Source organism: Artibeus jamaicensis, unplaced genomic scaffold, assembly GCF_021234435.1.
Source record: "Artibeus jamaicensis isolate MK-2021 breed Jamaican fruit bat unplaced genomic scaffold, CSHL_Jam_final contig_264, whole genome shotgun sequence".
Taxonomy (NCBI): Eukaryota; Metazoa; Chordata; class Mammalia; order Chiroptera; family Phyllostomidae; genus Artibeus; species Artibeus jamaicensis.
The window spans coordinates 1,175,168-1,188,937 of NW_026521576.1; the positions used below are offsets into that span (position 1 = coordinate 1,175,168).

The 13,770-nt window shown below is 39.5% G+C and overlaps 2 protein-coding genes across 9 annotated transcripts in view; both read left to right on the top strand.

Annotated features, from left to right (window-relative positions):
* The first annotated feature begins 227 nt into the window (after positions 1–227).
* Positions 228–6,104, top strand: CKS2 (CDC28 protein kinase regulatory subunit 2). Its single transcript, XM_037164750.2, has 3 exons — positions 228–424; positions 4,143–4,270; positions 5,779–6,104. The coding sequence occupies exons 1-3, from the start codon at positions 366–368 to the stop codon at positions 5,829–5,831; spliced, it is 240 nt and encodes a 79-aa protein (XP_037020645.1). The 5' UTR covers positions 228–365; the 3' UTR covers positions 5,832–6,104.
* A 1,579-nt stretch (positions 6,105–7,683) lies between these two features.
* SECISBP2 (SECIS binding protein 2) overlaps positions 7,684–13,770 on the top strand; it is a 39,320-nt gene continuing 33,233 nt past the window's right edge. For 7 of the 8 annotated variants that reach the window (XM_037164729.2, XM_037164730.2, XM_037164731.2 and 4 more), the window contains exons 1-2: positions 7,684–7,821; positions 8,767–8,912. In XM_037164729.2, coding sequence (XP_037020624.2) covers positions 7,786–7,821; positions 8,767–8,912 — 182 coding nt within the window. In that variant the 5' untranslated portion in view covers positions 7,684–7,785. The remainder of the gene's footprint in view (positions 7,822–8,766; positions 8,913–13,770) is intronic. The other variant, XM_053662632.1, reaches the window with a different exon arrangement.

Below are 13,770 nucleotides of genomic sequence, written 5' to 3' on the forward strand. Positions count from 1 at the left end.
GAAGTGACGCTCCTAATTCTAGGAAGCTCTCCGCCTCCACGCCCTGCCAATCATCCACTTCTTCCCTCCGGCAACTTCGCAACAGGCTTTTGAGTGGCTGATCTTGGTAGTGAACAACGCGGAGGAGCGCTGATAATAGGTTGGAAGCTGGCCCCGCCTTCCCGCAGCTTGCGTAAAAGATGATTGGTCGGATTCTCTTTCCAATCAACGGCGGGCTGTCGGATTCAAACCGAGATCGTTCGACCAGTTGTCGGTTAGTCGCAGTCGAGTCGTTACTTCGGTCAGAGGCGGAAGATAGCTGTGTAGGCTGAGACCACTCTTCCTGCCCCAACGCTCCTTCTTTGCGCCTTTCACCTTCTGGCAGGATGGCCCACAAACAGATCTACTACTCAGACAAATACTTCGACGAGCACTACGAATACCGGTGAGCGGCTTCAGGCGGGCTCCCTTAGTCGGGCGGCCGGGATTCGCATGGGACCGGAAGTAAAGCCAGGTGGTTGCGGGTAGTTAGAGTAGGGTTCCTATCGAGATCGAGGCTGTCGAGGTAGAAGCGCGTCTGGACGCGTTGGGGCTGGAACGTTCCCCTTTCCTCGCTTCTGCGGGCCTGTCCGGCCTCCGCTTTTTGTTCGTTTCGTGAGGAGGCGGAGGCGGTGCGGGGTTGGGGCCGCTTCTGAGTTGCTGCTTTAGAGGGAACGGGCGGAAGGGCAGCAATGGACCCCGGTTTTCAGCCACAGTCTTGTCGGCCCTCTGGGTTGAACAGTGGCGGACAGCCAGCGGCGAGAGCCCGCCTCCTCCACTGGTGCCGCGTGTCCCGAGAATCGCGAACTAATTAGCATTGTTGCAGTTACTACCAGGTGGAAGGTAGAAAGGTGGTTTTAGTTTGTTAACGTAAACGCTTTTGGTTCTTGTTTCAACGTTAGTGATTCTAAAATCGACCTAGAAGGGGAATCCCCGAAAACTTGGCATATTGACTGGGATTTGAAAAATGTTTTTTTGGTGCTCTACTTAGCCTTTTGTGCGTTAACCATGATGACTAAGGGCATTATTAAAGGGGGTTCCTTTCCAGATTAAATGGAGAGTTTAAGTGGACTACCGACATTTTTTTTCTGTTAGTGCATCCTGGCCAAGTAATCTTCGCTTTGAGGACTTTTGGCCTTAGCGTCGTGATGTGATGCACTACAACATACATGCTGAAATTAATCCATAAAGTTAGCAACTCGTGGGAGGGAAGAAATTCGTTATTTATTGGTTTTATTGTCTGCAGACTTGGGGCGTGGCTTCAAAGACCGGTTTGACCCTGGCTGTCCTCCTGGGTGGTGCCTGGGCACCTTCATTCCGGAGCCAAGTAGTGACCTTGTTTTCTGTATGCTGCTCTTTGAAAAAAATGTTATTTGAGGAAGAAAGTATATAAAGTTTGGTGTGTGTCTCTAGTTGTGTTGGAAATCTGCATTCTCAGAAGAAAAACAGGGCTTTAGAGATTAGTAATACATTGTTTTTATATTACAATCAGAAAAATCTCGTTTTTCTGGATTGGAATTTGAAGTCGATCATTTTTTAAGCACGGTAAGTACGAAGTACACAGCCTGAATGCTGTAATATGTTGGAATAACGTTCAATTATGTGATGTCGACCAATGGACAGTATTGGTCGACATTGGGGATAGACAATGGACAGAATGTAGACCGTATTCTTTCTAAAACCTGGAAAAAATAATTAATTCTGAAACATGTGTGGGTTCATACAAATTAAAATACTATTCGGCAGTGGTTTCATTTTTTAGTTTTAACAAATCAACAATCATTGATGAGTACTAGGTAAGTAGACTGTGATACCAAAATTTTAGCCAAATTTAGTTAGTAGTTTGTGTGTGTTATGTATAGAAGAAAATCCTGATATATTTAAAGTAATGTACTTCTAATCCATTATTAATTTAAAATGATGGCCCTTCATAGCCAAGCCACTTACCATTGTACAATAGAAACAGAACAGTAATTAATCTTTAGAGCTGTTTTAGAGGCAAATCAATAGTTGATAATAAAAGCAGAGAGGTGTGATTCTAGGGAAGTTTGTATATGGCAGTGCAGCATACAGTGTGAACTTCAAAAGGTTTTATTTTTTGCCAGTACTGTTACCTACATCTTTGATTTTGTGTGTGTGTAAATGCAAACTTAATTTTCTATTTCCTTTATTTACACTTAGGTTTTTTTGTAAGTGGTCTTAAAAACTTAGTTCTTTAAAATAACACCTGGAACAACTATTATAAGATGTGTGGATTTAAATTTATAAAAACTAAATTAGTATTTTAAAAATCTTAATCCACAGCTTCTGTTGGGCCCTCCTAATCACATCTAGTAGCTTCTTTGTTTATGTTTGTGTTTACCTTCTCCGTGACAAGCCCATAGTACTGAAATAAAAATTGAGTTTTGGAAATAATAACTCATAGTTAGATACTGTCTCCACGCAATGAAATACAAATAGAATTTCTATGTGAACTTGAAGCAGCTTACAAATTTTTCCTTTATAATCACATCTCAATGATAAGCCTGTTTCTATAGTTTCTGGAAAAGGTAGGGGTTGCGATTTCTATCAGAATAACATGTTGATACATTTATGTAGGTACACATAAATAAGAGGGTAGATCTAATTATAATTAGCATTACATTTCTTTTTGAGACTAATTAACAACATGATAGAAGTAAGATAACAGGTTCTGTTACTGCAGAACCTTAAAAGTAGTTGTTAAAGCAGCATTTTAAGAATGAATGAGGTAGCTGATAAGTATTGCTAAGATTCACCATGTAGTTCATGGGAATTGGAGAAATTTTAACCAACGATGACAGTAAGCATAACATGACTTGACCTTATGGTGATCTAACTACATAATACAGTCATGCCAAGGCTCACTTTTGTTCTGCAAATAATACGAAATTGGTACTTAACTAACCAGCCACAGACTAGGTTGACACATCAGTCTTATTCTGGGTTATGAGTTTACTTTTCCTAGAAAGTGTGCCAGAAAGTAACCAGATTGCACCTTTCTCACCCCTAGCCAACTGATTCACAAATATAAATATCCTATATTGGTAAAATAAAAATTTGGTTGGTGGTTATGGATGACTGTGTAAAACTAATACTCATAACCTAGGAACTGATTTTTATGAAGATCTTTGTATTATAATTAAATAAGGGGTGGTGCAACTTTGTGTCTGAGAATTTAACAAAGCTACAATTTTATGTGTTCTTCACATTGAAGAATATTACATGCCTTCCTAAAAAGAACAAGTTTTGGATATATAGGTCCATTAACTTACTGGAAAACTGAAGGCTGCAAGATAGATGTGTATATGTGATTAGTGTTTTTTACTTTTGATTCTGAACAAAGTATAAAGCAACTTCTGGAGTATACAAGAATTTGATTATGCTACAAATCTAAAATGTTGAGTAATAGGAAACCCAAATTAACTGTTAACAAATGAGTTTTTTTTTTCTCCTTTATGTAAAAGGCTCCATGAGGCTGGATTGACAGCTCCACAACCAAGGACCATCCTCAATTTACAATATTTTCTGTAATATGGCTTATATATGGCTTCTCTAGCATCCTAATCAGGTTAATATAGGGCTTCTTATATATGGCTTCTCTAGCTTCCTAATCAGGTTAATCTGCATAATCAACAAGAAAGAGATAAAAAGAATCGGGCATGTTCTTTCCTTTTGCAGACACTTTCCATAAATTACCTATTTTCTGCTTAGATCCCATTGCCCAGGGTTTAGTCACATGGCCAGACATAGTCTGGATATTTTTTGGGTAATTGTGTGTCCAAATTAGTTTTGAACATTCAGACAACTTGCAAGCCCTCTGGTGGGAAAAGAAGTTAATCCTAAATAAAATGAATGCCTTCTGGTTTTGGTCTGCATATCCTTCCCTAATTTGAACATAGGCCATTAAAAATCAGAATTAAAGGTAGTGCAGATTGTAGTCCTCAAGACTGATGCCAATTGACACAGTATGCCAGTTGCTTTAAAGAACTTTGAGAACAAAAAACCCTCAAATTTTAAGTATCCTAAAGATGTGTCAAGTGATCACAATGGTAGAAGGCATATTTACACAAAGAGCACTAATGCTTGGCTGTGTCTTTCAACAGGCATGTCATGTTACCCAGAGAACTTTCCAAACAAGTACCCAAAACCCATCTGATGTCTGAAGAGGAGTGGAGGAGACTTGGTGTCCAACAGAGTCTAGGATGGGTTCATTACATGATTCATGAGCCAGGTAAGTTTTCTATTTGGGAAAACATTAACTGCATTAGAATAGTAGCTGTTGTGGTTGTTGAAAATTTTTTAGTACAGCTGACATTCAGTGATATCCTAAAGTGATGGTTTTGACTACTTTTGAATGAATGACTTGATTCTTTTCCTCCCTAGAGAGGGTTCCAATTTTACAATAAATAAAATAACACACGAGTGAAAATAATGTTTTTCTCTCATATAAAAAAGTGAGTCAAAAATTAGGCTATTCTTTTTTAAAAAATTGTGTCAATGTTAATCATCTTATTTTACCATAAACATATTTAGTATTCTGTTATCCCTTCTTTGGAAACTAAGAACTTACTTAAAGACAACGTAAGTGTCCTTAAATTTTATGTAGGGAGGTCCTGACTGGTGTGTGCCTGTTGGTTGGGTGTCCTCCTGTGGAAAGTCACCAACCAGTTCCATTCCTAGTCAGGGCACATGCCTAGGTTGCAGGTTTCCATCCTGATCTGAACTTATACAAAAGTTTTTTCTCACACTGATGTTTCTTTCCCTCTTTCTCTCTTCCCATCTATAAATAAATAGGTTATTTTTTCAAGTTTTATGTATAGAAATTTATGCAATTTGAAGTGATTTGTCTTCTCTTTTAGCCTTCTATTTAAAGGGTAATTGTATGTAAGATTAAATAGATGAAATGGCCAGTGAATTTAAATGTGCTGCCTTTGTTATATATTATGGATGTGTAAGTGGTATTTACCAGTTTTCCAGATTAACTAAACTGTAAACTAAAACTTTGTGGGGTTAAATTCTACTTATGGATTATATCAGTAAATCTAAAGTCAAAAATTTAAGATGTAAAATGCTTTGAACAAAGTTTGAAGGTATACTGTAGAAGTTGTTAGATGGGCCTAAAGTTATCTTGTTTTCCACTCCTGCTAAGGAAAAGTGGCAGTAGCAATATCAAAAACTCTTTTAAGACTCACAGGTAGGATTCAGGCATGTAACTATATTAGAATTCAAGAGGTGTTTTCTCCAGATAATACAAAAGCAACTGAGGAGAACTTAACTGTAGATTCTTAGGCCACCTCTTCACAATGAAATAATCTACTGGGATAGATCCCTAGGACTGGCATTATTATATAAGCTGGTGGGTTTCGAATGAGCTGTCAGTGTTTTTACCCCACAGATATAACTATTCTATTCTATTCTATTCTATTTATTTATTTATTTATGGTGGAATTGAGATTCTAAAAATAGAAACCATTCTCCCCAAAGTAGCTTTTGTGCTTACCATCCCTTTTCTCCAGGGTGGGTAAAACTAAACACTTGGGAAATACTCTCAATATCAGGCTGTTTTCTTCTGTTTCCTGTAGACTGACTTTTAAGCAAAATTTTAGATACCTCAATAAGTAACATTAGTTGACAGTAGGTTTATTTTACTTTATTTTGGTTCAGCTGAGAATTCTTTGAATTTTGAGTGAAAATTAACCATATTATATTAAAGTGATATAAAACATTTTCTTTCCACAGAACCACATATTCTTCTCTTTCGACGACCTCTTCCAAAAGAGCAACAGAAATGAAGTATATCTGGGAATCGTCAATTAATCTTTTTCAAATTTAATGTATATGTGTATATAAGGTAGTATTCAGTGAATACTTGAAAAATGTACAAATCATTCATCCATACCTGTGCATGAGCTGTATTCTTCACAGCAACAGAGCTCAGTTAAATGCAACTGCAAGTAGGTTACTGTAAGGTGTTTAAAATTTCTTGTAGTTAACTGTTAATGTAAGTGCCTGTTTGACTTTACATGTTACTTTTGTTAAATAAAGTTTGTATGTTGCATTTATCACTGTGTGAAGTTATTGAAGTTTATTTAAAGTTAATTCATGATTAGAAGTTTTTGGATGATTTCCATTTGATGATTTTGGTCCTGAGCAAATAATTAAAGGGATTTAAAACAGGTTGGTGTGATGAGGTTATCATTCAATTTACTTATGAAGAAACCAAGAACCAGGTATAAATTCACCAGAGCTAATTGTTTAGGGCCTTCATTTGAAGAGTAAGGAGCCCAACTTAATACTCTCTGAGCTTAATACTCACCTAAGAACTGCTACATACATCTATTGGCCTTGGAAGAAACCACTTAACCCTGTTTCTCCCTTTGCCAGGTGGGGATGTTTCCTATAAAATACAATAGCATTTTTTAAAGTTTGAAAGCACTGTAAAAACCCCTTCATGTCATAGGTATTTTATTTTGAGTCTGTAAAGTTGCTTTTTTTTTTTTTAGCTGCTAGGGAAATATTTTAAAGATAATGCAGTCTATCTTAATTGGTATACTGGAGAATCCTTTAAAAATAAGCTTAAGGTAAACTAGACTGCACTTGGGTGGTCCTCTGTATGTCCCCCTTTAGAAAGGGGTGCCATTACATGAGTACAATAAAGACTGAAGGAACCTAGAACTGCTTTTGGGGACCCATCAGTTAGAGGTCTGAGCTAGCAAATCAACAGATGACAGGATTGCTAAGTAACCTTTATTGCATTTAGGGCAGACCAAACAATACCTGAGAGGTTATCGGGGACAACCCCTTCCACAACCTCCAGCACTGATTACGCCACTAGACCCTGCATCTCTCCAAGCTCTGCAGGTTTGACTGGGCGCAGGCATGTTTAATTAACCACACAGAAACCTGAAGAAATAGAGCTGCCTGCGTTTTTCCTGCTTGGAATACTGTACTTAGTAGTTACTGAAGCCCTCTCGGTGCAAGGTAAAGGTTTCCCAGAGTTAACCTAAAGCCTAGCATTTTGAGTCTAATCAATTTCTACGGGTCAAATAACCCACGTTGGCAGCAACACTAAATAATTCCTACACCTTCCTCCCAGCTCCAGTGCAAGTCAGTTCTTCCTGTGTCCACCCTGCAGCCTCCCTCACCTCCGTGTGATCCCTGACCCGTGTCCATTTTTCACCTTACTTAACTCCCTTCTGGATGGCATTGTTCCCTCCTGGAAAACCAAACTTTTTATCTCTCCCAGCACCCTTCCTAATAGTTAACAGCTAATTGGTGAAAAGAACTGGGCAATTTCGGAATTCTTTTCTGTGGTTACTTCCAAAGTGCATGAAGTTCCTGAAGTTAGGAACTAAGTCTTTGGTTTTCTAGCTCTGTACAACTTAACGGGTATGCACTTGTAAGTCCCCAACCTACCACCCTCCCACCCCGCTACTGGTCCCGCTACCCCGTGTGGACTCTCATTCGGGTCTGGTCTGCCTGCATCCCGAGTGCTCATTGCCTTTGCAAAGAAGGTACACGGGAGCCAGCCACCTCAGTTCAGGGGTAGAGCTCGAATTACCGTACGAGATGCCGCAGGCACTCGTTACCGGAAACAGGGCGGGCCGGCGCCCGTTTCTGTGACGCACTTCCTGGCGTCCGCTCGGAAAGCGGAACAGTGGGGAGGAGGAGTGCTTCGCTCCAGTTCAGCCGGCCGACGGCGCGGCTTCTGGCTTTCTAGGCCAGGCCGCCTCAGATCTGTGGGCCATGGCGTCAGAGGGGCCTCGACAACCCGGGGGCGAGGTGAGGACCGTGGCTCCGGGCATCCTCGAAAATCGAGGGGTGCGGACGGGATTGGGGCGGCGCGGGAGGGGCGGTCGGTTCCCCAACCCTGGCATCTACATTGCTCACTGCTGAGTGGGTTGAGGAAAGACGCTGTCGAGGGGACACTGTCCATTTCCCCGCGGGAAGGCTGCGCAGCCGCACTGGCTCCCCGCCTTTGTGGCCAGGAGTGGTTCAAGTAGCTCTTGCTCAAGTGTATTTTGAAGTGAGAATCTCCGCTAGGCGTGCTCAGCGCAACCACTAGGTGGAGCCGAGGCACTTGCATGGATTGGGTTTCAAACGCTTGAAACATCTTATTTAAGAGTTGTCAGTGAAAGTAAATCTTTCAACACGTGTATAAGAACCAAAATCTACTTTACAACTTAAATATTCCAAGGGTTTATGGCGATAGGTTTTCTAGCAAAACTTTAGCTTTTAAGCAAAACTTTTAGTGGTTCACCGAGTGAAAAGAAAGTAGTTTGTGTAACTCTTATGAGAAATTTAGTGGAAATAAACTTGTGCAATGTGTTTTGTGCTACAGGTAACGTTTGATTACCCACAGTGCTACAATGCTGGCTTATCCCTAGGTACAGCTGAGAGAGATAAAATACCCCTGTTCCCAGCTAAAGCTAAGGAACTGTCAGTTGTGGTCCTAAGTATATATCTGGGTTGAATTTTACTTGCAGTATAATTGCTGTTCTTATTTTTCACTTAAATATTTGGTGGGCCAATTTTTCTAGTTAAATAAAGCATCGGGGGAGAAATTGTTGGCAAATGCTTGTTTTTAGTAGGCAGAGATATTTGAACAACAGCGCTGGGATTAGCATTTCTGGGTACTGCCAGAATGGAGTCACTCTGGGTTTTCTGTTTGTTTACATTTGGTTGATCTCATAATGTATGTAGCTATAACCTCATTTTTTTCTTCAGGGCATCAAGTTGTCAGCAGATGTCAAACCATTTATCCCCAAATTTGCTGGGCTCAGGGTGGCATGGTTAGAGTCATCAGAAGCACACGTGTTCCCTAGCTGTGCAGCCACGTACTATCCTTGTGTTCAGGAACTACCATTGCCTGAGTATGTATTTTTATAAATGCCTTGCCTTACCTGAGGACTTGATTTCTTGGCTTTAATAATGATTAGACTTTACAACATTGGCTAACACATTAAAATTCTCAAAGCAACTAGAGAAGATGCTCCTTAGCCAGGAACAGTCTGAACCAGTAGCACAACTTAAGTGTGTCCTGCAGCAGAAACTGAAGCTTCAGCTCTCATTTTCTTTCTCTGTACTCAGGTATTTTGGGTAAAGAAAGTGTGTAGACTATATTGCACTTATTTGTAGGAAGTAGAGTTTAAAGGTTCATTTGTGCATACAGTTTAAAACTATGTTATGAATGTGATGGCAGATGAAATGGCAGGGGTGGGGGAGGAAATGGGGTAGAGAGAAACCTAAATAAATAATCAGGTTATTCAGTTTTAGGGTGTGACATTAAAAATCTTGCTGTTGAAGGAATGGGAATTAGCAACCATAGCTGCGTCTGTGGATAATTCTTCACAAGTTGCCTGGTTTTGCTTTCAATCATTTTGTTTTATATGTGTCATATGGAGGTGGTTTCTGCATAATTTGGTTATAAATTCTTCTTGATTTGAGTTAAAAGAGGGCTTATGTTTTTTACATTTTTTTCCCTTGGAATACATTCTTAAGGTATTTACAGAATGGTTTCATTGTTAGCCAAATTTAGAAAAATAAGTTAAACTTTTCACATAATTGTGAAGATTATTTGTAGATTTATTTTTAACGTATGAATCACCTTTTTGCCATGTAAGAATTCTTTACATTTCTTTGATATGCATCAAATTTGTTTCCTTTTTTCTTTTTTCCCCCACACCTACATGGTGTAATTGGAAACTGCTTATACTTCCTATATATTCTAGAATTATATCCACAAGATTGAGAGAATTGGAATGAGTAAGAAAATCATTGAGTTGTCTGGTATATTTAGGAAATATTAAAAGTTGTATTTTTTGACAAAAGTTGAAGATGTACCTGTGTGTACTAAAGCTCTTTGGTAGGAATACCCAAATTTTCTGGTGTAATTTCATCTTTTGTAAAAGGGGATGTTGGCATGGGTCTCATCTGAGTTGTTCCCTACCTTGAGTGGTTCACATAATAAAATACAAAATACATCTTAGTGACAAGGTCTCTAAGCCATCTGCTGGGTGGGATTCTGGGAACTCAAAATAAAAGTGGAAAACGTTCATAGCTAAAGCAATGTCCTAGCAGTAACATGAACTGTGATTCAAGGCTCAGGGTTGTGCAGTACTAAATTTAAACATGTTTCTTAATCCCTTATCCTTTTTAGCTTTGATTTTGATTTAAAAAAAAAATTTCATTGCAGGACATGTTCATTGATTTCTAGAGAGAGGGAAAGGGAGAACTAAAAACATTGATGTGAGAGAAAAACATTGATTGCTTGCCTCCCCTATGTGCCCAGCTCTAGGGATCGAGGCCACAACCTGCATATGTGCTCTGCCCAGGAATTGAACTGGCAATCTTTCAGTGTATGGGACAGTACTGCAACCTGCAACCAACTGAGCCACACCAGTCAGGGCTGATTTTGATTTTTAATTGTTTATAACAAAGGAAATGATTGGCTGACAATATTCCTGACTGGCAAGAAAACAATTAGGGACAGAGGAGGCATGAAATCAAAGAGAAAAGGTTAGAAAGAACAGAAGCCTTTAAAGTGAGTAGGAAATGGGGAGACTTTACCTAGTTGAGAACAGATTATCTAGTCAGTTCTAATGTAGGTTAAGAAGTGCATTGCTCTAGTCAGATTTCATCTATATGGAGATCTCTTGCTGCCATGAAGAAAAAGAGTAGCCTTTTCTATAACAAATATATTTTCTCTTTCCTGTTAATTCCACTATTACAACCTTATTCTGTATGTCCCCTTAAAAAGGGGGAGGAACCTTTTTTTAAGGGTGGAATCTACCCTTTTTTAAGGAAAAAAAGGTAGATTTTTTTTTCTGTTTTTTCTGTCTACCTCCAGTGCCCCAACAGTGCACTCAAAGGGATTTCATTTATTCAGTTGGGGTTAAATATTGTATGGAAAATGCCAGATGCTAAGCAGGAAAGACTTATCTCCTGAGCTATTCTGTTTTGGTCAATTTTTTATAGACTTGAACAAATGGAGATGAAAGAAAATGTACCAATCTTCTCCAAATTTATGTTATAGACAGACAAATATTAGTAGAAGTATTCTGGTATGTAGAATTGACCATTTGGAAAGTACTCATTATTTACTGGTATAATGAACAATTAGAGGCTATGCAGATAAAACACGTTCTCTCTTTGTTATATTTTGTTTGGGTATTGTCTATGTTTACATCTTTTTGTGCTTGCTGCATCCATGGTGTTGACAGGGAGGTGTAGTGTTATTTCTCCCATCTAAGTACTAACCAGGCCTGACCCTGCTTAGCTTCCAACATCAGATGAGATCAGGTGTGTTTAGGGTGGTATGATGGAGCTGTAGATTATAATGTTATTTCTACACATGACAAACAGGCTAGAATTGCTTCACCAAAGTTATTCAGATAGGTAACACCAGAATCAGAATTAGCATTTAGTTTTTTTACTCTGAGTTCAGTTTTACTTCCCAAAGCTGCTGTTGCTATTGGTGAAAGTTTGTTGAGCATTCTCAGCATCTTGGAATATACTATGAAATGTCACAATGCACAGATGGATGCTTTTAAGTTAAAACCTCTCAGCTTTGAGAACTAGCAGTGCTGTTAGTATGGCTCAGATTGGTTTGGTAGGTGGAGGAGTGGCTGGATCCTTGCCAGCTGTGATCCAAACTGATCATGTGAAAGATGTGTTGGGAGACGGTAGAAAAGAAAGTTACCATTTTTAAGGGGGTGTCGTTAGGCAGTTAAACATTTACATAGTACAGCTGAAAGTTTAGGTTTGCTGGGTATGAAATAGGGAGCTTTTGGGTTCACCCCTGGATTCTGGTTTAACTTTAAGGGAGAGGGGCTTGAAGCTTTGACTGGGTTCTAGGCACTGAAAAAAAAATACACTGAGACCTGCTGTAAGAGAAAAAGGATTCTGTGGTTATCCATATGGGTGTTGGTAGGAAAGGTGTATAGCAATTTTCAGTTAATAGTTAGAAAGAATTGTAGAATCATTTATGAGAACACAAGTTGGAAGTAGGGCTAGTTTGGGGACCAGATGTTTAATTTTAGATTTATATATACCAAATTGAGGGAAAGTGAACTATTAAGTGGAAGCGATACACAAGTTGGAATTAGAGGGCTGGAGGTGATGAAGGTACTTGGTTGCAAGTATTGGGGGGTGTGTGTGTGTGTGTGTGTATCCTGAACAGAACAGTGAGATGCTTGGACTCCATGAATGTGACAGGTGAGATAGAGTGCAGGGGAAACCATGCCAAAAAGGAGGCTTTGGGAGGTGGGCAAGAGCAAAAAGAGGGCAGGATTTATAAGTCCAGGCCAGAGGAACTTTTCTAGTGGTGTGATACAAGGGCCAAACCCGTCCAATTGTGCTGAAGACGTGACAGCATGGCAGGAAGGAAGTTCTGGAGCACGGGTGTCATACTCATTTTCACTGGGCGCCATATCAGCTTCGAGGTTGCCTTTAAAGGGCCAAAATAATTTTAGGGCTGTGTAAATGTAACTACTCCTTAACTGTTAAAGAGTTGAAATTACATTCAGTCCTTTGAAGGCAACTGCAAGGTTTCTGTGGCCCCCAGTGAAAATGGGTTTGACACCCTTGTCCTAGAGACTCGTAATCATTGGTACGGATGGGGCAAGGAGAAGAGCAGAGGGACTGGCAAGTATTACACAAATACATGACAGAGATGAGCTGCTGCTATCAAGGGGAAACGAGTGCAGGATAAGACAGTGGGCATAAAGGAGATAGCGCTACTATGGTTAAGGGTCATCTGAGCAGTGTATGGCAACTGGAATTTTACAGAGAAGTCATTTGAAGAGTTGTTCTCTGCATATAATTCTGTTTACCTTGGATGGAAAGAAAAAAATACCATCTTTTCAGAGGAAGGAGGATCTGTGATGATACCTCCAAAGTGGAAAACAAGATTGTGATAGAGCGAGGACGAAGCCAGAGCCTGCTAACTTGGGTGAACATTTTCTGGATGACAGTAGTCTTCAAAATCACCACTAGGGCCCTGACCAGATAGCTCATTTAGTTAGAATTTTGTCCCAGTGTGCCAAGGTTGCAGGTTCAATCCCTGGTCAGGACACATACAAGAAGCAGTCAAAGAACGTATAAAGAAGTAGAACAATAAGTCAGTGTGTTTTTCTCCCTCTCCCTCCCTCTCTCTCTCCCTCTCCCTCTCTCTGGCTCTCTCTTACTCCCTTCTCTGTCACTCCCTTTCCTCCTCATTCTCCCTCCCTCCCTTCCTTCCCCTCTCTCTCTAAAAAAGTCAATCAATTAGTAAAAATAAATTTAAAAAGCCACCATTGGATCTGCCCTTTTTTTCTTCTTTACCTAAATTTTATTGGTCTGTTCATTTATCCAGTTTTTGAACTTGAGACAGTCTTTCTTGCTTTTTTTCTATCAACCCATCTTCTTTGCCCATCTTGTAAAGAACAGATTCCTCTCACCTTCATCTGATGCCCATTAGATTTTCTGAGCATCAAATAAATAAAATGGGGAGTCACATCTAGGGTTAGCATTTGGGGAGTGGGATGCAGCTTGGAGACTCCCTCTTTTCAAAGAGCAGCCCTAGTCAGATGGTCTGTGGAGCAGAAAAAGTTTAATAGAGGGGTTTTGTTTGGTATTTAATTAGGAAAATTTAATTACAGGGATAAATTATTGATAAGTAAAAGATATTACAAGATCTAAATTTATAAAATATGAATGAATAGGCATTGATACCAGTCAGTCTGTGATTAG

Bases quoted from the DNA above. Each gene is read 5' to 3' on its own strand.
- CKS2 (XM_037164750.2), top strand. From the start codon at position 366: ATGGCCCACAAACAGATCTACTACTCAGACAAATACTTCGACGAGCAC. The intron at 425-4,142 runs GTGAGCGGCTTC...GTCTTTCAACAG, and splicing joins GACGAGCACTACGAATACCG to GCATGTCATGTTACCCAGAG. The intron at 4,271-5,778 runs GTAAGTTTTCTA...TTCTTTCCACAG, and splicing joins TTACATGATTCATGAGCCAG to AACCACATATTCTTCTCTTT.